We start from the raw sequence: 26,554 nt of genomic DNA on the forward strand, positions 1-26,554 counted from the left end.
TGACTTGTAACAGCAGGCTTTAGCATACAATCTGTCAGAAAACTATGCTTTTATATAGCAAACATCCAGCTGTTCAGCTTTTCCTCAATTTGAAATCCAGCGGTCCCATATATCCTATGGAGTGATATACCGTGATGCAAATCCAGCCCAAATTAAATGGAAAAAATTTGGGTTTTTTTTCAGTAGCAGATGCAAATTTTAAGTTTCATATAAACAAATCATACATACACATTCATCAGTTCGAACAAGAGGATGTTTATAAGATCTTTGAGACAGGTCAAATAAAATATCCAATAATATGACAGATATACAATAAAACCAGTGAAATGATAACAACCAGAAATAAAACATTTAACAGCTTATAAATGATTCATCAGTAACATCATTGTGTTAATCAATATATTGATTGCGTTTATTAATTTTTTTAAGATTATCTTACTATTCACACACACACACACACACATTCACCTTTTAGGGGCCATTTATGTCCACTCTACGTCTTCAGGAGGTTGGTGTGTGAATGATCATCATATCACTCGACAATAAACAAAGAATGTCAACAAATGTACATACCAAAGTGCATAAAAAACTCAAAAACAATAAACATGGAGAATTGGAAATCATAACAATAGGTTGAAATGTACATTATATTCAGAAACTAATTGCTACAAGATGAGAAAAGTTTAGCATTGATACACATTCTATTCCAGACTCTAATTATAAGATCGCTAAAATGATACAGTTCTACCTACATTTGATCATATTATATATATGTATATATATATATATATATATTTATTGATTTTTACACAGGCAGTGTACTCAGCTGTCAGAGAATCTATAGAAGTCATGCAAATGTAAAAAATGAAATATCTTAATTATCTAGTTATGATTTTAATCTTTTTTTTTCCCCAAACACACTCTCTGTGCACTACGTAGTGCACTACGCTGGAAGCGTCATAACTATGTTATAGAATAAAGCATAGTGAAGAACAGAAGAATAATCAGTGTACTCGGAAAAATCCCACAATGCACTGCAAGATAGTATTCAAACTAATGTAACCTACTGAATATTCAGAAAGCACTTGTTTGTTAGAATGAGGGATTGTTTTTTTCTTCTTTTCAGTCTCATTCTGTTTGTCTGTCATTTTATATGATTTTTTTTTATTCTTGCCTTGTTTTCTGTCTGCCTCTCACACTGTCCCTTTCTTCCTCTGTCACCTGTCTTTTTTGTGAATCCCACCATCTGTTTCTCTTCCTTTCTCTTTCAATTGCTTTTTTTTTCATTACCTTACTTTCATTTTTCCTAATCCTCTACCTGTCCCTCTCTCTCGCTCTCTCGCTCTCTCTCTCTCTCTCTCTCTCTCTCTCTCTCTCACTACCTCTTTTAGTCTGTCTAGTTCTTGCTAAAATACGATTTTATAATAAATTGACTGTATAAAAATTCGATAGACATTGACTCTATTGATTTTCGAATATCCTTAGCTTCTGTACTGAGTGGATAGATTGTGAAAACTCAGCAATATCATTTCCAGAGGGAGATAATGATCTTTCTTACGTAATGAGTTTCAAGATGGTGAATTAAACATCAGCCCGATGTGCCACGATCAAACTGAGCAAAAATGCAGAGGGGGAAAAAATAATGAGCCGTGGATGAATAATTGAGCGTGGTGTTGTTGTTGTTTTTGTTTTTTAAATTGCCCGTTTGGGGTTGGTCACGCTTTTTCTTAATTTACTGCATTCCCTGTTAGATTAACTGTAATATGACATTCAGTGTAGGGCATAGAGACAAACAGCGCCTTGTGAGATGGCTAAAAGATTTTGCAGTTTAGCGGAAGGGCATACTTTTACGAATCAACAAACACTAGTTATTTTGTAAATCTGTAAAAAAAAAAAAAAAAGTTCCATCCTCTCCAACAATGGCTCTCGAAGATTTTGTTGGGGCAGGACGACATTAATAACAACATAGCCTCAAACAAAATGAAATCAATAGACTATCACGCTTAACTTTCGCTATAGGCTACAATCTAGTGAATTTTAAAGTAACATCGTAATAGGCAGTTGAGAATTGACAGCATACAGTCATCCAGCAGCTTGTTTTAAGACGTTTTGGATGTTCCTTTGTTCAATAGGTTTCAATACCACAATTCCAGCCTAACTACATCTCAATAATCCTGAAATCCTCAAAATAACCCTGAAATAATTCTTCTTTTTCTCAGACATATTTCACATGCATTTCTGATGCAGACACGATCCACTCCATAATTTCCCTTTCCCTCCATTTCCATATATCTTTACAATATATCTTAAAATAGAAATATTTCTGCATATCGTAGACACACTGTGTGTTCTTACACTTTACCTTCTTTGCATGAAATTTAATTTCAGTGCTAGAAAACAAGGTCTTAGCAGCCATTGTGGGTGTTTTTCAAGCCCAACCCTGTCATTAGCAATAACCATGTCCTTTCAACTGCTCCTCCCTCCAAGCATGGGGCAACATAATTTCTGTCCCAATGGGCCTCTAGTTTCTATAATTACTGTATGGTTGCTAAGCGGATCTACTGATCCTCTACAAACAACATCTTGGTCCTGTCCTTAAAATGACACAATTTTGAGACACTCTTGTGTCATGATCATGTTGTTAAGACATTTTATAGGATATGCAGCTGTAATAGAAGGTTAGAATCCATGTTATAGGAGGATGTACCAATACTTTTGATAGAGAAATAACTGCCTAGTTCATATGTCAGCTCAAAACTAAAGCAGCCAGTCTAACAAACGCAGCTGTAAAAATGCTTGGGTGTTTTAATTGCTAGCTTGCTAGCATTCCTCACTGAGTGGATGTCATGCTTTGATCAAGATTATGGTTATGAGCCCTAGCCAAATGCATCATATGTGAACACATGACCATCATTTCACCGTATGTTGGCCTTTTACAAACATTTGTCAAAAATTTGGAAGCACACAATTGTCTAGATTGTCTTTGTATGTTGTACCTTTAAGATTACCCAAGTTCCCTGAACTCTGACCTCAACCCAACTGAGCACTTTTGGATCACTGAGTGCCAGACCTTCTTATGCAACATCAGTAATAATCTTGTGGTGCACTTAGCTAGCAAGGTTTTAGATATCTTTCGGCAGAATGACTTAGTTTTTTAGAATGCAGTGGCTACTCATGGGGTTTCCCAGGCTACCTCACATATTAATAATTATTACAGCATTTTTTAAATATATATGATGAAATATATAATATCAACATGCTGTCATTTATAAGAATTACTAAACAATTGTTACGTGTTGAAAGTTATAAATGATAACGTTAACAGATTTAGGCGTTCTAGATCTGGATTAGTCGAGACAGTTGTAATAGTTGGGGTGTTAGAGTAATGTTCAGGTTAACATTAAGGGGTGGGGGTGTGATGAAGGGTGGGTATAGACTGGGGTTAATGCAAAGAGGTGTTGAGGACAGGGTTTGGATGATGATGAAGATACAGCGAGGGCAGAGAATTGCAGGTGAGGAGTAGTATGTGATTATAGTGTGGGGTCAAGGTGACCATAATTAGAGCTGGGGATGCTATTAGAATAATGGCCAAGGTTAGCACTAATAGCTTCATTGATTAATTGCATCACTCAGCTTATAGAGTTACTATAAATTTAGAGTGAAGTAATAGCAAGCTCTCAGAAACCTGAGTTGTTGTGATCCAAAAATGGAGAACTGTATTGCTATAAAATCTAGAGTGTTCCAGGGCAGCTTCTGGGATGCAACATTGCTAAATATTGAACACTACAGGAGGATTTCAATGCTTCATAAAGGTATTTCTAAGATCATTTTCATGACTGAGATGGGGGGACATATTCAGGATTTGTGTAAGAAAAGCCAAGAAACTCGTCTTGATCCAGATTCATGATGAAGAGTTTATCAGTCGGCGTGAGCTCCGTTGGCATCTTCGTAAACTCGCGATCGAAGTTGCATGTATCTCGGCTGTTTTTCTGCAAAAAAGGGGAAGGCCTGATGTTAATTTTTTGGCATGTAGGAGACAACCCTATTTTGCAGGAAGGTTTTCCTTCAAGGCTCCAGTTCTGCATTGGAACACACACACTGCGTTTCCTTTTGTCGTTCAGCATCCGGAATGACAGAGACGTAGAGAGACAGAGATAGAGTCGGAGAGAGCGAGGCTATGAGAAAGAGTTTCTCTGAAGCTAACCATTAATGTAAATCCATGAATAGAAGCAATTCAGCTGAAAGAGGGAAACACACACACACACAGACACACACACACAAGCCCTGCAGTGACACAAGCACATATAACAAACTTTTTGGAAAACACTTCACACAGGCGATGTCTCAAATCATGTAGCATGAATATTTGCAGGAAACTCAATGAGATGTAGTGTATTATTAATACTCAGAAGAAATACTGGAATTAGATGTTTTTTTGTGCTCTTTGCTCACAGTCAACTCTACATGGTGGATGGTGTGAAGCCATCAAAAGCTTAATCTCAGTAAATTTCAAAGAGTTTTGCTATTCAGTCACTGTCTCTGTTTGGCAAAACAAGCTTCCCTGATATCAGGCTTCTTCTCTGAAAAATACACTTCAAAATACACTATATTGGCAAAAGTTTTGGGACACCCCCACAAATCATTGAATTCAATTCAGGGGTTGGGCTCGGCCCCTTAGTTCCAGTGAAAGGAACTCTTAATGCTTCAGCATACCAACACATTTTGGACAGTTTCATGCTCCCAACATTGTGGGAACAGTTTGGGGATGACACCTTCCTGTGCCAACATGACTGTACACCAGTGCACAAAGCAAGGTCCATAAAGACATGGATGAGTGAGTTTGGTGTGGAGGAACTTGACTGGCCTGCACAGAGTCCTGACCTCAACCTGATAGAACACCTTTGGGATGAATTAAAGCGGAGACTGTGAGCCAGGCCTTCTCATCTAACATCAGTGCCTGACCTCACAAATGCGCTTCTAGAGGAATGGTCAAAAATCCCCATAAACACACTCCTAATCCTTGTGGAAAGCGTTCCCAGAAGAGTTGAAGCTGTTATAGCTGCAAAGGGCGGGACAACTCCATATTACATTCATGTGCATATAAAGGCAGACGTCCCAAAACGTTTGGCAAGATAGTGTATGTGCAATACTCTGTCCTGTGCTTTCAACTTACTAGATATTGTTACTCAATAAATAAGTATAGTCATTCAGTGTAATGTAAGAATAGAGGGCTATATATAGATTTGAGTTAAATTCAATGTATTATTATTAACATCTTTTAATATTAATAATATATGTTCAGTTCTAATGAATTAATAGTATTTGCCCTGTGTTTATTGACATAATAATGAACATCGCTGATATTTAACTAGCAGATGAGTCAGCTGATTAGTCAGGATATTCTTCAAACCATCAGCATGGTTTCATTCTCACAGAATAAACATTCAAGCTGCAATCTAGCTATACTAGATGTCTACAAACCCAAGCAATTTCCTTCCTCGGTCAACACTTTCAACACGAATATGGTCCATTGTGCACAATCTACATTTAAAGACACTGTTTCACCTCTTAATCGTTTTGTACTGAATAGCACAAATTGAGCTGTAGAACAAAATTGGCACTGCACTGTTTTTGGTAGCCATATCTGTTCTTCCTGTTCGCTGCTATGCACTCATCCCCTTCACTTCACACTTAAATTATTCATCAAATCATCTGGTTTCCTTTTTCCCGTACTACATTTGTTTATGTTTCTCAGTGAAGGAGAAACGAAGATAGCTCCAGTAAAATCTTATTCATTTCCTAAGTGTTTTTTTACCACCAAGGACCAAATTGGTGCTTCTTATCATCTGAACTTCCCGAGAATCTTTAGTCATCTTTTGCCAAAATGTTTTTAGGTCGAATGCTTATATTTTCCATCACATCATTTAAGACATTTATATGAAAGAAAGACACGTTTTAAGGCATTCCATTCTATTACATCATAATATTAGCATATTTAATTTTTTTGTATTCTTTGAGCTGGCACAGTCTAGCTCACAAATATTAAATATTAATAACATAGAATTTCACATTCTGTGTGTGTTCTTCATGTGTGTTTATGAATAGCAGAGAAAAATTAAGGCAAATATGTTAAACATAGAAACAAATAAAAGACATAGAGGACTAAAAATCTTTTCAATAGACAATATACAATATGTTATAAGTGTTGCACAATGGCAATGGTTGACTATCAGGTAATCTCTAATTAGTATGTGTTTTAGAAAACAGAAGTATTTAACTGGAAATATTTTTAACTGTTGTTAACTGAAACAATTCTCTGACCAATACAGACATTTCTATTGAAAGTAAATAAATACTAGGAACTTCAGTTCTTTCTGAGTGACGGAGGTAAAATATGATGACTGTGCCTGTGTGGAGGTTCTGTGGTAGAAACAGTCTGAATGTAGAATATTCTAATGTAAATTATTCATTGTGATGAGTGTGTGTTTGCATGTCAAGGGTTTTGGATGCAATTCTTGTAAAAGGAGAGACAATGTTCCTTGAAGTATTTGTAAAGACACTTTCACACCTACCTTGTTCTTGTGGATCATTTTTTTTGTCTGGATCATTTTGACAGATATGAACACTCCACCCACACTTCGACTTGGATCTTTGGACGTTCATTTTTTGGCTCTGATAAAAGAAGTTGAAGCTACATAACATGCAGCTCCTGTCACTGTGGCTTGGGTTGCATCACTGGAAGTCTCACCAGAGGAGGTCTCTATACCCAGATGTTTGCAGCCCCAGTGATGAGTGGAGATGACTCCCTGGTGAGGACTCGTGAGATTGCATCATGCGTGATACACATTGGCAATATGTTATCAGTTTCTTGCTAGCATTTGGGAAATCCCTCCAATTTGGAGACGTTAACCTCGCCATCACTGGGAAGCCAGGATATGGGGTGAATCTCTAATCTTTAATCTGGGCTGAATGCTAATTTGGTTTAGATGCCTCCCCCTGGTGTGGTCTGCCTGAAGATTACACATTAGCCCTGTAGACCCACCATCATAGAGAATATAAACTACTGTTCACAAGTTCACCTCAGCCTTCGAGGGATCTCAAAGCCTATTTCAATTCATTTCAATTCAATTTGATTTATTTGTATAGCGCTTTTAACAATGGACATTGTCTCAAAGCACCTTTACAGAAGTATAGAAACAGAGAAGGAAAAAAAAGATAAACCTTAAATTAAAGTTGCTATTTAATCCCTATTTTATCCCTAATGAGCAAGCCTGTGTCGACAGCGTCAAGGGAAAACTCCCTGAGATTATATGAGGAAGAAACCTTGAGAGGAACCAGGCTCAGAAGGAAACCACATCCTCATTTGGGAGACACTGTAATGTAAATGTAAATAAATAATGGCTTTTCTATTTGGCAATAACAGAAACAGTAGACCCTGCAGTTGGTAAACCTGTACATGGTAGACCTGCACAAGGCTTTTTTTTAGGGTTCCATTACTGTAGATGATGCTTTTTATGGCCTTTTTATGCTTTCCAACTGAAAGTCCTGCTCTTTACCCTCTTCCTCGCACCATGTGGATTTTCCAGCTATAGGCAGGCAGCCTTTATATACTCAAATTTATATATGAGGTTACTGACCTTGCTGTCTTTAGTGTATGGATACCTGCAGTGTTTCTTGATATGCAATCCAATCCTCAGACCAAGTGCTCATTTGATATAGAGGCAAGACAAATGGCACTCCCATGTTTAAGCCAAGACTGGCCACTGTCACTGTCACCTTGGACTAAAAAGGGGCTGGTCACCAACTTTCTACTGTAACCTGCCCTATGTCTTCTTCCCATGGACCTTAATTAGAGGTGTGCCACACCAGGAAGAGTATGTGCTGCTACTCCAGATTCTTCAAGGTTAACATTGCCCTTACTACTGGGCTATAATGGTCATTCCTGCAGTATTAGGATGATCATGGTATTGTTGGAGTACATCCACTATATGGCTACAAGTATATGGACAGCTGAATGTCACCCATTTGTGCGCCTTCCCTAAACTGTTACCATAAAGTTGGAAGCACAGGATTGTCTAGAATTATCCAGTTTGCTATAGCATTATAAATCCCTTTCTTTTTTTATCCCAAACCTTAAGGCAAGATTTGCCAAGGTTGGTTTGGAAGAACATGAGTGTCCTGCACACAGCCCTGACCTCAACCACACTGAACACCTTTGAGATAAACTGGAAGGCTAACTCCAGTCCCAGACCTCCTTGCCTAACATCAGTTCCAGACCTTACTAGTGCTCTTGTGACTGAATGAGCAAATCCCATACCCATGCTCCAAAATCTAGTGCAAAGCCTTCCTAGAAGGGCTGAGGGAATGGGAGATTCAACAACATATAGGTGTAATGGTCAGGTGTCTACTTACTTTGGACATATAGTGTATGCTCCAATAAGTAAAAACATACTAAAACAGAGTCCTGTTCCAATAGTAACTTTGCTTTGCAGGGTGCTTCACCAAACAAACATCTATCTTGTTCTCACAGCCTCTCTGATTTCATTAATAGGTTCGAACAGATAAGATCTAACACATAGTTTCTTCTTTTGTGCAAATAAACTTGACTCAAAATGTGTTGTATCCTGGCATGAATTCCACAAGATGCTGGTCCATGTTGACATGTTTTTACATAATTGCTGGAGACTTATTCAGTAAATCTCTTGTGCTCTATTCAAATCAGTTCTGGTTATTAGGGTGGCCACAAAGGGTTCCACATGGTCAGCATTAATACTCAGATAGGCTGTGGCATTCAAACACTGCTCGGCTTGTATTAAAGGGCTGAAAATGTGCCAATAAAATATTTCATACATCATTCCTCCAGCAGCAACAACCTAAACTTGGGTCTATGAATTCATTCTGTTGACGCCAAATTCTGCCAAAAGCATCTTTATGTCACCAGAAAAATCAAGATTCATCAGAAATAACAACACTTTTCCAATCTTTAAGGATCTCTGATTCCTGTTTTCAGCTGAGAGATGTGGTCTTCTGCTGTTGTAGCACATCTGCCTCAAGGTTTAACATATTAAGTGTTTTGAGATGCTTTTTCCTCACCACAGTTGTGAAGAGTGGTTATCTGACTTACTGGCCATTCTTCTCTGACCTTAAAACCACCACTATAATACACTGATTAGCTGATTGGGTAATTATATAATTACATAATAACTTACATTTACAATATTTACAATATATATGTTAATATAATACCATTTTATGTGCAATATGGTCTTAATTCTCTTTCACCTTTTCTGTACTTTTTGTAAACATTTTGTATTTATTCATTTTTTATTTATATTTCATTTATTTTTTATTTCTCTTGTCTAATCTGAAGCAGTCTCTGGCAAAAGAACTAATCCTTCAGGATTAATAAAGTTTTATTACTATTTTATTAATCTATCTTATCTTATTTTACATGAATGGTCACTTTCATAATAAAGTACAAGTATTTATCATGAATAACATTTAAATATATATTTTTTTCTGAAATAAAATTTCAACATTAATATAATTCATTCTTACATTTTTTCAAGCAAACCCCAATCTGTCTTCTCTTCATCTCTCTGCCAATCAGCGTAAACAATTCTCATGGAAACGAAGCCCTAAAGCACTTTTATACTCAGAAACTCCTCATGATGATGCAAGACTGTGTGTGTGTGTATATGTGTGTGTGTGTGTGTGTGTGAGCACAGCTGCGAAGTAGAAATAAGAGATAGAGGGACTGGCAGTAACATCTTGCACTAAATTCATGCGTCAAATTTACAAATACTAGGCATTTTTATTTATTCTCCTGGTGGGTTTTGACATGAGCAATGCTAAGGGGTTCAAGTGAATCTTTAATTTGTGCCTCCACTGAGGCGACAAGGTTTTGAGGATAAAGCCGAATTAGGAGCTGAAGAGCTGCAAATCTGTTCTCTGCTGATAAGCAGCAAAATTCAAAATGAATGAATTAATGAATCAGGAAGCTACTGCATGCACACACACACACACACACACAGCAGATAAATAAGTTTAAAAGACAGAAGTGAATGAACATTCACTAGCAGATTAGCTTTCCATTGCGTAACACTGTGAACTGGGAAGGATTAGCAGAAATGTTTACAATCAACAGCTTTGAGAACAGCTGTAACATGCTCATGCACATTATATGCATTATCACTTCATCTTTATCGCCAGTCAAAAGTTTCTGAACACACTACATTGTACATGGCCTCGTTTTAAATACTCTAAAATACTAAATACTCTAAACTGTAAACATCTAACCAAGAAATAGGGAGAAAAATTTAAATTCTGTCTGTTTTGGTTGTTTACATGTTTAGCATTGAATGTTATTGTCATGTCAGACTTCACAGTAGTGCTTAAAATGAAGCTCATATGAAAAAGACATTCAGAGCTTTAAGAATTTGTAGTTTTTCATAAGTATTTGTTTTTATCTTACATACTATGGGTAATAAATTCAGGAAAAAGATTTTTTTTTTTAAATTAAAAAGCAATAACCGGGTTTTTTTTCCCCCACACAATCATTTCTATCTTCAAAGTTAATGCTAATATCAAACCCATTTCTGCTCTCTGAGATGTTCATAAGCAGCTAAAATGTGTATCTTCAGCCACTACAATTCTGTAGGGTTATCCAACAGAGGGAAAAACACACGTCTCACAATGAAAGCCAACAGAATCCTAACTCATTTCATATCAGACTTGCGACTAGCGATATAATAATTCATTCGTTTATGCTGACAGAAAATGTCTGATAAGTCGATTTCCATTCTGCAGGCACTAAAGAAGCTTTAGTGAATTCAGAAATGTTCGAAACAGCTTTCTGATGGTCTATAAGTTTTGAAGTGACTCTTATTAGGAACTTTACATGACAGATTTACTGTATTTTTACACTTAATGCAAGAACTAGAACCTTTATCTATAGCTTTAACAGCTTTACACTCCAAACATGCCTCATAAGGATCAGTTAATAAGCTCCAAAAAGCTTTAGGTTTCATTTCAATTTATATTCTGTATCATTTTGTCTGTTCTGTGGCAAAAAAAAACTCATTGGCTGGTAATATAACATAAAAAGTTTAGGTAAAAATTTTTTTGTTTTGATCTATCCTCCTTCCTCATGCTAACATGCACTGAAATTCAAGTGCATTAACATTAACATTAGAATCAGAGCTACACTACATGCTAGCATTATTACACACACACTTACTCAAACACACTCAATCAAACACAAATCCTGCATTACTGCATCTACGCTACATGCTAGCACCTGTGCTGTGAAGACAAAATATCTGTTCAGTTTTATTTAATATTTATATTTATACGTCGTTGCATTTGTCTTTGCAAAATACTCCAGCATATGAAAAATCTATGATATAAAGCACCCACAATGTATGCTAATTATGCTAATCTATGCTAAACTATGTTGTGGTTAAAAATTCATGCATTCGTAGTCATTCAGAATTCATTCCATTTCGGTATGTGTTAGGTGGATAAATAAATAATAATAATAATAAAAACAGCAAAGATATTTGTGTGTGTGTTTTTTGTCTACAACATTAACAGCATTAGCAACTTCAGTGACATTATACAGTTATACAGTATAGCAGCATCTGCTTTTATGGGCAGAAGAGATGGGTATGTCACAGAGCTAGTCAAAATGGAGAACAAGAATAAGCAAGTTTTATGTTGATTTGAGTTTTTTTCTTTAAAAAATCACCACACTCTGCAGTAAACATAACAGTAATACTACACTGATAGCTAGCTAGCTGGTACTGCCTTCAGGATGTTAGCTTCTAGCTAGCAAGCTGGCTTGTATTTTTCCTCAGAAATTCTCTCTGAGCAGCAACTAACCTTAGTTACTTATTAACAGGCAATATCAGGCTGAGAATGGCAAAAAAAATAAAAAATCCAGAATGAATAAACACTTAATTTAGCTAAACTGTTTGCTGTTTGCTAGCAAGAGTCTCTGCTAATTTGTTGCCAGTCTGTAATGAGGTATTTTTTGTTATTGTTGTCAGCAATTATAACTGAAATCAGACCTGAAAAAGCAAAAGAACAATAAAGCATCAGAGGATAATTTATAATATTTACATTTAGGTTTTTATTCCCAAACACCAGATTTTTTAACACATCTGTACTGACTATCGCAGTTTAATTATCATTAACATTACAGTTATTAGCAATGTGTTAAATCTGACACTTCGTCATAGGCCTATTTGTTCTTGTATTTTTTCACATAAGCGCAAATATTGTGGGCTACTTTTCGAAATTCGGTGTCTAATAAATAAGATGTTAAATATATTCTTTCCAAAGGTTAACTCTGTGAAAGCATTTGTTTGTATATTTTATTTCACATTAATGAACTCTAAGCAGGATAATTCTGCACGGAAAGCGGAAGTGTTGCGTCTTTCAAATGAAAAAAATCGACACGAACGACTAAAATGAGACGTATGGAAAGAGCATGGCTTCTGGAATAGCATTCCCAACACACTCACAAGTCATTGCCAGTCGTTCCAGATGTTGATTGGCTAATCTACCAGATTTATTGGGGAAACATTTTCCTCTTTGCCTTCTTTCGAGTACTACCCCTACCCTACTCCTATAATCAATTCCTGCCCAAAACGTAGAAAAGGTTGTCAGGTATAAAAATAATGGGTCTTTAATGCTGCCCTGTAATCTTCATTTCCCATGCTTCCTGGATAAATAAACTGCCCTGAGAGGAGATTTGGTGAATTAGCTTATTGAACCAAAATCAGATTTAAATCAACTAGTGAGAGAATTTGCTGCATTAGCTTATAGTGTGAAGCACTTGTCTTGTTTTTTCAGTGTTTATCAGACCAGCTTTTTGTGTACACTGTTTATTCATCAAACCCTCACTGACCTCAAGGTTTCACAACCGTATTTAGTTTAGAGAAAGGAAACAGCTGCATACTAAGACGAGTTCATGATTTAGCCATGAAATACAGCCACTCCAGAGCTATTTTTTTGTGTTAATATTTGATTTAGGTAGAATTTAAACACACAAATCCACAGTTCATCAGCAAAGCTTTAAATAGTGAGGTGCTGTAGAGAGTAGGAGATCCAACACATCGGACAATTTATTATATTATAACGTTATCTCTTATTATGATGTGTGTTATAACAGTGCTTTGGTAAGCTTTTATTTGTATATGTTTTATTATTCGAGGCTTGGACGTTAGCTGACTAAATGGCTACTAAATCTAGGACACTAGGCAGGTGCACCTAGCCAATTACAATCTCTTGCTGTACAGGAGTCTTTATGCAGAACTCGATTTCACAGCCCTGATTCAAGACAAGTCTGTGTTTATAAAGGATTGACCTGCTCTGGTGGGGATTTTTTTCTGCTTGTCTCTGCACACCTACATTAGAAAATAAAATCCTTAGCTAATTGTACAGTGTGAGAAGATAAAGGAAGGTTTCTAGTTTTTAAATATTTTAGGCCTCACAATTAATTCCATCATTATCTTTCCATTATCATGATTTCATCATAATATGCTAATAGGGAATATCTTTTTTTAGAATTGTCATTATGTGATGAATAAATAATATCTGTGTTCATCAGATATTATAAAACACAACCAGACATGCTGTTATAGGAAAATAATCAACGATGGGGTGTTGATGTAAGTTTTTCCTATAACATTACATCCCATTCTGTTTTATTTCTACAATGGGGACAAACAGGCTACAACCTGTATCCTGTTTAATCCAAGTGACAAACAAATGTAGTTCAACAATTGATCAGAATTATCCACTCACATTTAAAATTCTTGCTTAATTAGCACCTAGCATTAATGACTTGATTTAACCCTAAATCAAGACAAGCTGCTTTTGTAGGATTTTCTCTTGGTTCTGCTTGGTTTCCTGTGACTGCTGAAAGAGCTTATAGAGCATGTACAGGATCTTGTTGTCGAAAAGAATCAATCGGGAGAGAAAAGGAATTCCCAAAGCATTACCATGTAACATGAAACACCGTGAAGGCCTTTATTAACAAGTGAAGAAAACATGGCACCATAGTGACATCACTAAGAATGGGATGTCCCTCTTAACCTAATGAAAGAAGAAGGAGAGAAGAGCCACAGCAACATTCAAGGAGCCATAGGAATATCTGGCAAGTACTGATAAATCCATATATGTGACAACTCTCTCTAAAAATGTGTGGGGTTGAGTGAGTATTATTATCGAACGATCATTATATCTACCTGAAGCATGGTGGTGGCAGCATTCTGAAGCATGGTGGTGGCAGCAAGTGACACCAAGTGAGTCTGTGAATCTTTGGCTGTCTATTAGAAATTCTGCACGTTTTTTTACTGTGATGAAACATTTACGATCAGTTTCAATACGTCATTTTGAGCCACACCTAAATAGACGTGGTTCATTGAATATAGTCTAGGCAGCTATGTTCTGCATCTCAGTAAGCTCCTTATTTGTCCTGCCTGGATACACAGCATCTCCTCATAACAATCGGTTGACCTCTTAAAGGGGCGGAACCTCAAGCTGCCAATCCACTGATACCAGAATGAGCATGACTGACCTTCAAACGTTAGCCCGAAACATCTGGAGAGGTGTAAATATTGTAAATAAAATGAGTGTAAAGTTCAGTTTGGTTATTTTTATTCAGTTGTGAAATATGTTGTTTATTAATCTAGCTAGCTAGCTGTCACTTCCTTCTTCAGCAATTTCTTGGATTATTTTTATTCTTGGATTGTCTTGGATTATATTTGTTCTTTGATTTTTTGCCCAAAATGGCAGCCATTGCAAAATTTGACCTAAATTTAGAAAACCATACCTAAAGACATTCTACACCTGCACCATTGAGAGCATCCTGATGGGAAGTATCACAGCCTGGTTTGGAAACAGCACCAAACAGGACAGGCAAGCTCTCCAGAGGGTGGTGCGATCAGCCGAGCATACCATCCGCACCGAGCTTCCTGACCTGGACACTATATACAGCAAGCGGTGCTGGACCAAAGCCAGGAAGATAATGAAGGACTTCAGCCATCCCAACAATGGACTCTTCTCTCTGTTGCGGTCAGGGAAACGTTTCCGTTCCTTGAAGGCAAACACAGAGCGAATGAGGAGGAGCTTCTTCCCGCAGGCCATTCGGGCCCTCAACCAGTTCACATAGTACCTGGACTTTCTAGACTTACCCCTCACATGAACATTACATTCTACCTCAGCTGATTGTTGCACACACAAATTGCACTACTTGTATATTTTGCACCACTCTGCACACACAATAACCACACTCACTGGACATCTTTGTGTGCATACTGCACCGACACTTTACATACCGTATTATTTATTGTCATTATGTTTATATTTATATATTATTTATGTTTTTTTTATACTTAAATATTAAATATTATATTATATTATATTATATTATATTATATTATATTATATTATATTATATTATATTATATTATATTATATTATATTATTTATATATAATATATTGTATTATATTATTATTATTATTATTATTATTATTATTATTATTATTGTAGTTGTTGTTGATTGCGTATATTTTTTGTCTTTTTTAGATTATGTGGATTGTGTACTTCTAAGAATTCTGTGAATGAGCTGTTACTATAAATCAACATATATATTGTCCATAACACACAGCTGTGCTTCCCCTATTTTAATAACCACAGATGTGGGCTCTAGTCAAAAAATAGGTGATTAATGGATTGGTCCAAACACCAATCAGTTTTGTTCCACAGCTGAAGAGAAAGAGAATCCAACATCCAAATCAAGAATGGAATGAAGATCAGATGTAACTTCTTGTCGAAAGACTGTGAACATGAACTGAACATGAGCTCCTCTAGCATTTTGAGTTTGAGAAATCTTTGCAGGGAAGAGTGGAACAAAATTGTGGAATCAGGATACATCGGTAGACTCTTTCTCCAAAAAGACTGAAATGTGTTAGGATCAAAAATTTAAGGGGTGTACACATTTATGCAAAGAGTTTTTCTTTTTAGATTTTTATTTAAAGTTTGTTCGATGTTATGTTACATAAAAGGTTAAAAAAAATTTTTTTAGCTGATTTATCTTGGTTTAATTTTTTTCCATTACAAAAGCATGTGTGTGTCGACTTTCTGAATCCACTGTATATCATAACAATTTGCCAACTGTATATTTATTAAATAATGATCTCATACTTTTTAACCTATGCCTCTATATTAAAGGCATATCAATGACTAGAAATATGTTTTTATTGATTTAGATGATGAGGCTGAAATCTGCTATAGAATCTCCTGTCACTGAAATGATGTATAATTGTATTGATGTAATGACTGATATTTTGTTGGATTGAAAAAAGGTTTGAACAAAACTGTGTGATCAATAAAGAAATAAAAACAGTTCTTGCTAGCAAACTGAAACAGTCTGTAGATATAAGAGTGCGGTTGAGCCATTAGTCATCAGTGGGAGGAGGTAGCCTCTGGTAAACATGTTAAAACATCTCTAAAAGACAAAAGTCAGTGAAATCCTGTCTGAGAGCAAGAGAGCTGGTGCACTCGAGCCAGAAAACGGAAAGCTGTTTATGTTTATAGTCATATTATATAAGTGGAATAAATCAGATTTTTTCCTGCTTGTGTCATAGTGTGAACACAACTGTGTGATTTTTTTTAAACCCTAAATAGGAGACCAAAATGTGATCATGTGACCTTGATGGTTGGAAGGTTCCAGAAAGGGGACTTCAGCAAGCCTTAGTTGAGCACAGTGCAAATCATACAGTAAAAGGCCAAAAAATTGTGGACACCTGCCCATCACACACATATGTGATGTAGTTGCTCTTTTGGGAAACTAGATTTTGGAGAGTGGAGTTTTGTGTTTATTTAGCCACAAGGACATTATTATATCTCAGCCAGGCACTGATGTCAGGACTTAGGGCTTTGTGCAGGACACAACAATACTTCCACACATCTCCTGTCTTCAGAGAGCTTTGTGCATGGGAGTATTGTCATGTTAGATCAAGTTCAGGTTAGCTCCATTAAAGGGAAATTGGAAATTCTGTTAGTTCCATTAAAGCGAAATTGTAACGCTGTAGCTTACAAACAAATCCTGTAGAATTGTGCGTTTTTGTTCCAAAAGTTTTGGGGAACATATGGGTGTGACGGTCAGCTGTCCAAAAAAACTTTTAACCATATTGTGTATTTTACAGATTAATGTTTTATTTCATCAATGAAATATTTCATGATAAAAGCGTGGGATCATTTTCTTATTGAAGATTCTGTACTGCAACAAAAACTCCATAAGAAGAAACTGTGTGAATTATTACGATAGTACAATGTAAGAGGCTAGCTGGTTTTGGTTAGTTGTAACCATGAGCAAGAAAGCAACATGAAGAAAATGTGTGAAAGCTGGTAAATAATAACCACTCCTTACAATTCATTTCCAGAAATAAAAGATCACAGCTCTTCTTTTTTTTTTGCTCTTCTTTTGGCTCACACTTCCAAGATGGGTGAAGTAACATTTATTGAGGTCAACTTGGCAAAGCAAAAAGGAAAAAAATATTCCGTTTCCATGTTCCTTTTTTCCTTTTCAAACAGTTTGTAATGTAAATGTAGCCAAAATGCATACATATTACACATAAGCATGCATTTTTGATATATATTTTTTAAATTATTATTATTATTATTTAAATTCACAGCTAAGGTTGTCTGTCACCAGTTTATTTGTTTAGAAAGCAGGAATACTAATCATCTACTCATCACTGTAGAGCTCATTTCTATTCATGTAAATATGATATAGTCAAGGTGCAACCGTCGCATGCTGTTTATGGAGGTTATGCATTTAAATAATAATTCAGACATGCAAAAAAAAAAAAAAAAAAAAAAAAAAAAAGTTAGTGGCATCACACTAATGAATCACATTCACAGATGATGTAAAAGACATGCAGTGAGCTGATTGGTTAATTTCCATCCAAATGTTTAGGCAATCTTTATTGCCATCGGCTGCTGTTCTGCTCTATATATTGTGACTTAACTGGTTATTGATTAACACACCTTCCTTTCCCCCCCGCTATCTAAATAAATGTCTTTTTGTCTGTCTACTTGTATTCCTTCCGTACTTTAATTTCTTTCTTATGTTTTGTCTGTCTTCCTTCCTTCCTTCCTTCCTCAGGTTTCCTTATGACCTAATACTATGTTATTGCCTTCTAAACAGATGGATGGAAGCACACATTGTTGTGTGGCTGCAGGAAGTCACTCATGCGTCCTGGAGGAAGTGGAGAACTGAGAAAAAACTGGAGCATTCCTGGAGGAAGTGGAGATCTCCTGTACTGATGTCCTGTCTTGCTATTTACATCTATCCTAATAAATAAAATCCGGATTATTAAATGACCTAGTTATTACAGAAGTTCTACATGCATCTGAGTATATAGGCATATATTAAGTTACAGCCAAGTGGTCTGCAGTGAGCAAATTTTGCATGCATCTGATTATCTAATAGTCATTATCTATGTTCATAAGCACTTCAGCCAAGTGGCCAGTAGGGAGCAGGGCGTGCACCAGCAGAAGCAAGAAATGATTGGCTAAAATGATAGGATGTGTGTGGGGCGGGGGCAGAGTTCATTTAACAGCTAATATTAATTAGCTCTGAGCTTCTGCGCTAGGATATTCAGAGTTTATGAAGGAGAAACCCTCGAACTCGTCCTGGTCGAGGTTCATGATGACTTCCTGGTCGGGCGGAGTGAGCACCGGGGGGTGACGTGTGAAAAAGCGATCAAAATTCTCCGCCTCTCGGCCACACTGCAAAAAGGAAGAACACAAAAAGGAAAACCGAGTGATGGATGGAGGGAGAAAGGAATGGAGGAGAGGAGAACAGAAAAACAGAAACATGAAGGACAAATATGTAAAAAAAAATATTAACACCATCTACACAATGGAGGGATGGATCATGTGAATGAGGCATGTGCCGATCATTGGTTACATGACATACTGCGATATTCAACATGAATAATATCGCTTTTTTTTCACAAAAGAGGCAGCCTATGTAGGCAGCATTTTGGGAGCAATGTAGTCATGTGAAGTGACTAAATTTTCAAATATTTTCTTTAAATTTGTATAAGATATTTAAACACACTACACTACTCAAATTCAGGAATTCTCATAGGTTATCTTCCTGAAGCAACTGGATTTTCATGAATACCATATTTCATTTGTAAAGCAAATAAATTATTTAATATCCACTATGATATTACACAGTTCTGATTTTTTTTTTTGACCCTTTTCACTATCCATATTTATGGTAAACTCTGCACTGTGATCTATTCTACTAGCAACATTTCCCATTTCACCAGCACTGTTAATAATAAAGTACATATTTATGTATTCAGTATAAGCATCACAGTACTTTGAACTATTAATCTCCTCAGATTTATTTCTTTTCTTGCTCAACGCAGTCACATAAACCCACTGAACACTTTATTTCCAACTCTTATATATTCATGCAAAGATCCAATCTCGTGAGAGCAGCACAGTGAATAAAATCATGCAGATACAGGTCAAGATCTTGAGTTCTTGTTCACATCATAAATCAGAATTGTGGGAAAAGTCTGATCAAAGTGACTTGTTGGCTCCAGATGGGCTGGTTTGGGTATTTCAGATACTGCTGATCTCCTAATCCAAAAAAAGCAGTTTACCCAAACAAACAACAAACAAACAAACAAACAAAAAACTTCCAGCGAGTTCAGTTCTGAGTGGTGGAAATGCCTTGATAATGAAAGAGGTCAGAGCTGACAAGTAGGTAGCTAAGCTCAAATAACCACTCTGGACAAGTGAAATCCAGATCATCAAAGTCTCTCTTCCCTCTATCATGGATATTTACAACACACGCTGCATCCGCAAAGCCAACAGCATTGTGGATGAGTCCACACACCCCTCAAACACACTCTTCACTTTCCTTCCCTCTGGAAAAAAGGTACCGAAGCATTCAGGCCCTCACAACCAGACTGTGTAATGGTTTCTTCCCCCAAGCTATCAGACTCCTGAATTTTCAGAACCACACACACACACACACACACACACACACTTTTAATGTTCTTAAATGCAGTTTTGGCACAACACACTTTAACGCTGCTACCATCTGCTGCTGTCATATGTGTACATATGTTTTCAACAAGCATCCTTATTTGCACACAGGACCACACAGACTGGTCAGTGCTATCTTACCTATCTATCTTGTAGTGTCTGTCTGCACTGTCTCTTGTAATTGCATTGTCTTTGGTCTTGCACTGTTTGCCCTGGGTTGCCCACATGCACGTTATGTGACCAGGTTAAATTAATTTTCAGCCCTTAGGTCTGTGTTGTGTTCTATGTGAACAACTCTGTGTATTTATGTAGCACCAGGGTCCTGGAGGAGCGTTGTTTCATTTCACTGTGTATTGTGTCAAATGACAACAAAACTTTCTTGACTTGACTTGATTCAGAAGCGTATCTTTAGTTTAATCAGACACTGTTTTTTGCACCAAACTCTAGAGACTGCTCCTTATGAACATTCACCAGTTTCTGAAATACTCAAACCAACCTCTCTGGCACCAACAGTCCAGCGTCATTTGAAGTAATGGCATGACTTTTTTTCCCACATTCTGATGTTTGACGTGAACTTTGACTGAAGCTCTTGACTTTCTGGCCTGCACTGCTGCCATGTAATTTTCTGAAGAGATAATTGCACGATTATTCAGGTATAGTACACAGGTGTTCCTAATAAAGTGACCGGTGCATGTTTGTCAGTCTAGCATAAACAACACTACATTGAATATAGAAACAGGGGATGTCTGTTGGTATTGAAGCCAGTCTGAACATACTGATGCTTCCTAGCCTCATACTGGAGACAATGTTGAGTAGAACTTCCGATGAACTAGAAAAAACATCACTTACCTCATCAGTACTCAGTACAATTCTCTTGTTTAAGTGATTGACATTAAAGCAGCAACACAAAATCATGATCTCTTAAAAGCGTTCAATAAACACAGAGCCTTTATTCCCCCCAGCATTGGACGCAACATTTACGCTGACTCAAAGACAATCAATTGAACATTACAGCTGGGAATTGTGGGTACCATCCACAAGCTAATGGGAAACCTTAATAAGGAGATTCCTAAGGTTGTACTGTCATCATTCCCAGATTGATAGGATTTGTAATTGGATGCAAAATACCTCAGTCAGTGTCTTTTCAAGAATCTTCCAGTGAATACTTGTTTATCAAACCTTCCCTATGCCCCTGGCCTGGATCTACTGAATCAAGATTTCCACTTGAACTTTAAGCCTCAGATATAGAAATTGCAAACACAGCAATATTAATAAGTCAGCATTGCTATAATTCTCAGTCACACCTGCTCAATCAGTACATTAGTCAGCAGAGTTAATGCTTTGTATCTAATGCTACAGTACCTTCACATGCTATCTGAATTATCATAAATACAACTTTCCCACTAGTATCTAGCACATGAATGACACCTGAAGTTGTAATTACGACTGGGAAACCTTCCGATTATTTTGATATCCGAGTTCAAGAAATGGAGAAGGGAAAAGCCGATAATAGCAGAGATAAATACAGTTTCTGTGCTAATTTGCGTTGTTCATTTTTCTACATGCAGTTAAAGCTAAATGTTCCTTCAGAGAGCAAAGCAGGTGAACACGACATACTCGTAATTACCACTTCAGAAGTGGAATCATTCCTGTAGCACACCGCTGACCAAGGTAAGGTGACTGGAGGAACATTGGTTAAAGCTTTGAATTACAATCCCCAGCAATACCACTGCTGGGCCCTTGGGCAAGGCCCTTAACCATCTCTGCTCCAGGGGCAACATATCACGGCTGAACCTGTGCTCTGACTCCAGTTTCCAAACAAGCTAAAGAATTTCACTCTGCTGAACTGATATCTAATGTATATGTGACAAATAAAGGCTTCTTCTTTTTCAGGTTGTGTTGCACCAGAAGTGCTGGCAAGCAACAAAACCTTAATAAGGTACATCCATGATGCACATCTTGGAAACCATAATAATATAAATGTGTTTACAGTGATGTGAGGATGTGTTATCGGCACATGCCTGACACAAACACAACACAAACACACACTGACACATGAGAGTGCTTCCCATGAGAATGGCTTCCTCCTGCCTCTCTTCTCAGTCTGGGTAACTGTCAGAATTTCTCTTTATCTGTCAGCGTCTATATTTCTGCTGTCTTACTGCCTGTTTCTGTCTTGTTGATCTTTACGTTGATCTCTTCATCGCTCTGTCATTCTTTTGTTTTGTATGACTTTTCTCTCTGAAGCATCATCTTTTTTTCTTGTCAGTGTTTAAACCCTATCTACATGTCTGCCGTTTTAGTATCTATCTATCTATCTATCTATCTATCTATCTATCTATCTATCTATCTATCTATCTATCTATCTATCTATCTATCTATCTATCTATCTATCTCATGGTAATTATCAGTAAATATCCAAAGAAGCTAGATTCATTATAGTTATAGCTATTATTTATTTAATTATACTGCTTAGAAATACCTCAGTGCTAGCACTCATAGCTAACTCACTGCTAGCGCTAAGGGATAACTACTACTCTTAGAAATACCTCAGTGCTAGCAGTCAGAGATGCATCATTGCTACATCAATTACAAAATAAGTGCTTGTGATTATCATTTAAATGTACAATATGCAGCATATTTCTTCAGGCACGTGGCAGTTCACTGGTTATGTTATAAGACTCTGGCTCAAAAGGTTGTTAGTCCAAATCCAGCTGTCTATCCAATGCTCTAAACATAGGGATAATTTAGTAAAACCTGGGTGCAAAAAAACCCCTGTGTAATATGCTTTATTAATATTTTACAAAACAGGAAACAACCGTGATTTGTGTAGAGCTCTACCCCAGATGCTAACCAGCAATTTGAGCTAGCATTCTACATAGCACAGACATAACGCTGTCTGTTTTTGTCAAATAATGATGCCTGTCTTTCTTTGTTTTCCTGTCTGTCATTTTATCAGTCTGTTCACCTTTTCTTCTGTCTTTCGTCATTGTTTGCTGAACTGTAATTAGCCAGAGAACCGATGTTCACTCTTATAGCTGGACTATACACGAACAGCAGAACTACAGCCATTCACTGCTCTACACACACACACACACACACACACACACCGCTATCTCGCTCTCACAGCCCGCCAGAGAAAAAGCTGGATTTTCCCTCATATCTCTAACCAGCCTCCTGCACACAGGGATAAAGTAAAGGAGCGAGAGGCATAACAGAGAAGTAAGAAAACAGAAGAAGGAGAGGGAAAAAAATAGAAAAGGAAGGGATGTTTTTCTAAACACATAATTAGTCCTGGCTTTTACAAGTCAAACAGTCAAATTTGAAGTTTGCGTCAATGAAAGAATCCAGTGTGTTGATAGAGAAGAAACAGCCAGCAGACAGGCTAATCAGACACGTGTGACGGAAAGAAAGAAAGAAAGAAAGAAAGAAAGAAAGACAGAAGGAGAGGCAAAGATGGAAAGACAGGATAAAAAGAGAGAAAGAAAGATTTGTGTATGTGTGTATAAGTATAGTGTATGTAGTAAGTGTATGTCTATATAATGCTATGTAGGGTGATTCCATGTGTGTGTGTATGTGTGTGTGTGTGTGTGTGTGTGTGTGTGGACTTGCTACATGCTACCATGTAGTTTCAGGAATACAAAGGTAGAAACAGGCAATCTGTCACTCTGCACACTCTGCTACAGCCATGAATGTGTTTCTGTGATCTGTTCCAACTTTCCTACCTTCACAACATCCCCTTTAAACACGTGTACCGTCTACGTGTTTCAGGAAACTGCATCTTGACCCATGTGACCCACTCCAATCACTGTGGAACATCTATAGAATCAGCGCTGGCTTTATGCACTACTGCTGGATATGTTACACGTTTGCTAGGGCTGGACTTGTTTGCTCCTGCTAGAAGATGTGCTTATATGCACTTAAATAGCTACACAAATCGTTCAGGCTCATGGCTTCAGTTTAAGTCCTTAGCGTAATCTGTTGATGCTAATCTATGAATCTATCCCATAAAAGCAACATCACTAAACTGTACATTATCCTAGTTCCATTCAATCTACCTCGTCTGTCTGCATGGCTGAGCTCTGCGTTGGATTGTTGTGCTTATGATATGCTCCAGCTTTTGCATTTCATGCTGAACTCCTGAAGTAGTAATGCTAATAATATCAGTAATACATGCAATAGTGTATATGTGTAGGTTTTAATGTATACAGTATGCATGTGTATGTACAGGTATTTGTGTGTGTGTGTGTGTGTGTGTGACTCACAGCTTTAGGTTTGAATGGTGGTTGAACTTCTTTGTTCTCAAGCTTCTCCCAATCCATGTAGCGGAAGAAACCATGCTCTCGGATGTCTCTTTCTCCCTCAGGGCCACATCCTAGACGTTTTCCGGGGTGCTTCGTCATCAGCTACACACACACACACACACACACACACACACACACATAGGCCAACATGCACACACACATATATAAACACACAGATGATAAAAACTAAAATCCCTCACGAAACTGCCACAGTTTAATTAAGTCACCTCATATGGCAGATTACTTATTGGTTTTGATTACCGAACATAATATTCATGTGAATTTGACTATTTTATTTACACTACAATATACATGGAGGTTTTAGCTTATAGCTAATAGTTGCTACTGTACAGGTAACACTTGCCAACAGGTAACAAGAAAGGAGAGTAACATCGTGAGGTTTGTGAGTAGCTAATCAGAGGAACCTTTAAGACAAAGAAGAAGAAGAAGAAGAAGAAGTAGAAAAAGAAGAAGAAAAATCCAAATGCCCTATAACCAAAGTGTCCAAGGGTCCAAGAACTGGATTATTACACAGAAAAGGCAAAGAAAGTGGGTTACGTACTCCTTTACAGATGGCCACTGCTTCCTTAGACATTGATTTGGGATATGACACGTGATGTTCCATGATGGACTGGAACAATTCGTCTTCATCTTCTCCATCAAATGGGGGCTGGGAGACAGAGAGAGAGAGACAGAGAGAGAGGAATAATAATAATAATAATAATAATAATAATAATAATAATAATAATAAAGGATGGTTAAGTGAGAGAGTGTATGCTAGTTTTACCTGTCCAGCTAGCATTTCATACAGCAGTACCCCAAACGCCCACCAGTCTACCGACTTCCCATACGGCTGATACGCAATGATCTAACACACATATACGCAGTTGTCATTTTTGAGAGAAATGAGACATATACACAATAGAATATAGATTAAAATCTGCTGCGCCTTAAGAGTGCTACACTCGGCTGGAAACGTACACTTTATCTTTCACACGTTCATTTGTTCCACTGAAGCAGATAACAGTACAATGGGAAAGAAGTGCAGGTTCAGTAAAACAAGACATTTGATAATCAGCAAGAGATGTGCTCATACTGTATGTACAGGGAGATAGAGATGTTTTACTGTTTAGTAGAGTGACAAGTGGGAAGCATTTTATTTGACTTTTTTCTTTTATTATACTTTTTCCTCAGACTTTTAGATTGTATGCACGTTTTAATCCTGAGGCATTTCATTTGTCTGAGGCTCCTAGCTTTAACTGAGGTTAGCCTAAATGGGTTCAGCTTTAGCTGACAGGTGCGCTTGAATGGACCTGAGTGGAAATATTGGACTGGTGTGTAAGTTCTCATCCAGTTCGAACTTTAGATGAGCCCTTAGTTCTGTGTAGACCGACTCCAGTAAAAATGCAACAAAATGGATGCAGTGCAGCTCGAGTCGGATCGAGTCGAGTCGCTTTTATTGTCATTTCAACCTTCAGCTGTTGCAGTACACACTGAAATGAAACAACATTCCTAACGTGTAAACCATGATGCTACACAGAAAAGCAAAGCAACATAAAACAATACAGAATGAAATACAGTAACATGGGAAAACAAGACAGACAGTACAATACAATACAACAGCTTACACACAGTTAAAATGTTATGTTTATTTAAACATAAAGAATGGTTTATGACAGCAGCAAGAATTGTGCCAGAATTGCAACAAAAGCGCAGAGATATGGTATACACGGAGTAAAAGTAGATTTCAGTGGTGCATTTTTCTGCATTTGTACTGTAGTTGTGATACCTGAGCATGCATATGTGTACACTATTTAAGTAGAATTCATATCAGTAATAATCATTGTGCAGAAATTAATAACTAAGTACAGATACAGTGGAAACTTAGTATACGAATGCCCTCCCTTACAAATTTTTACCTTAAGAATAGAAATTTTGCAAGAAATTTGCATTGGCTAAGTTGCGTGTACATCTGGAAGCCATTCAAAACTTGTTTGCGTCAGTGGAAGGCCAAGTGAAGCGAGTTTACGAACCTTACAACATTTTTTTCAGTCAGCGAAAGCTGTTCCGAATAAGTCAACCCACGATACCAGCGTTGCCTTCGGACTGTGTTCAAAAGCTAGGTGATTTTTCGGCCGTTTTTTTATTGACAGATTGGTG

The 26,554-nt window shown here is 37.1% G+C and overlaps 1 protein-coding gene across 2 annotated transcripts in view; it reads right to left on the minus strand.

Moving 5' to 3' along the window:
- Positions 1 to 235: 235 nt before the first annotated feature.
- prkcbb (protein kinase C, beta b) overlaps positions 236 to 26,554 on the minus strand; it is a 105,155-nt gene continuing 78,836 nt past the window's right edge. The window contains exons 14-17 of one of the 2 annotated variants that reach the window (XM_058415050.1): positions 25,182 to 25,262; positions 24,957 to 25,064; positions 24,356 to 24,496; positions 236 to 3,989 (exon numbers count right to left, since the gene is read on the minus strand). In XM_058415050.1, coding sequence (XP_058271033.1) covers positions 3,831 to 3,989; positions 24,356 to 24,496; positions 24,957 to 25,064; positions 25,182 to 25,262 — 489 coding nt within the window. In that variant the 3' untranslated portion in view covers positions 236 to 3,830. Of the gene's footprint in view, positions 3,990 to 15,565; positions 18,810 to 24,355; positions 24,497 to 24,956; positions 25,065 to 25,181; positions 25,263 to 26,554 lie in introns of those variants that run through there. The other variant, XM_058415042.1, reaches the window with a different exon arrangement.

Source organism: Hemibagrus wyckioides, linkage group LG02 (genome assembly GCF_019097595.1).
Source record: "Hemibagrus wyckioides isolate EC202008001 linkage group LG02, SWU_Hwy_1.0, whole genome shotgun sequence".
Taxonomy (NCBI): Eukaryota; Metazoa; Chordata; class Actinopteri; order Siluriformes; family Bagridae; genus Hemibagrus; species Hemibagrus wyckioides.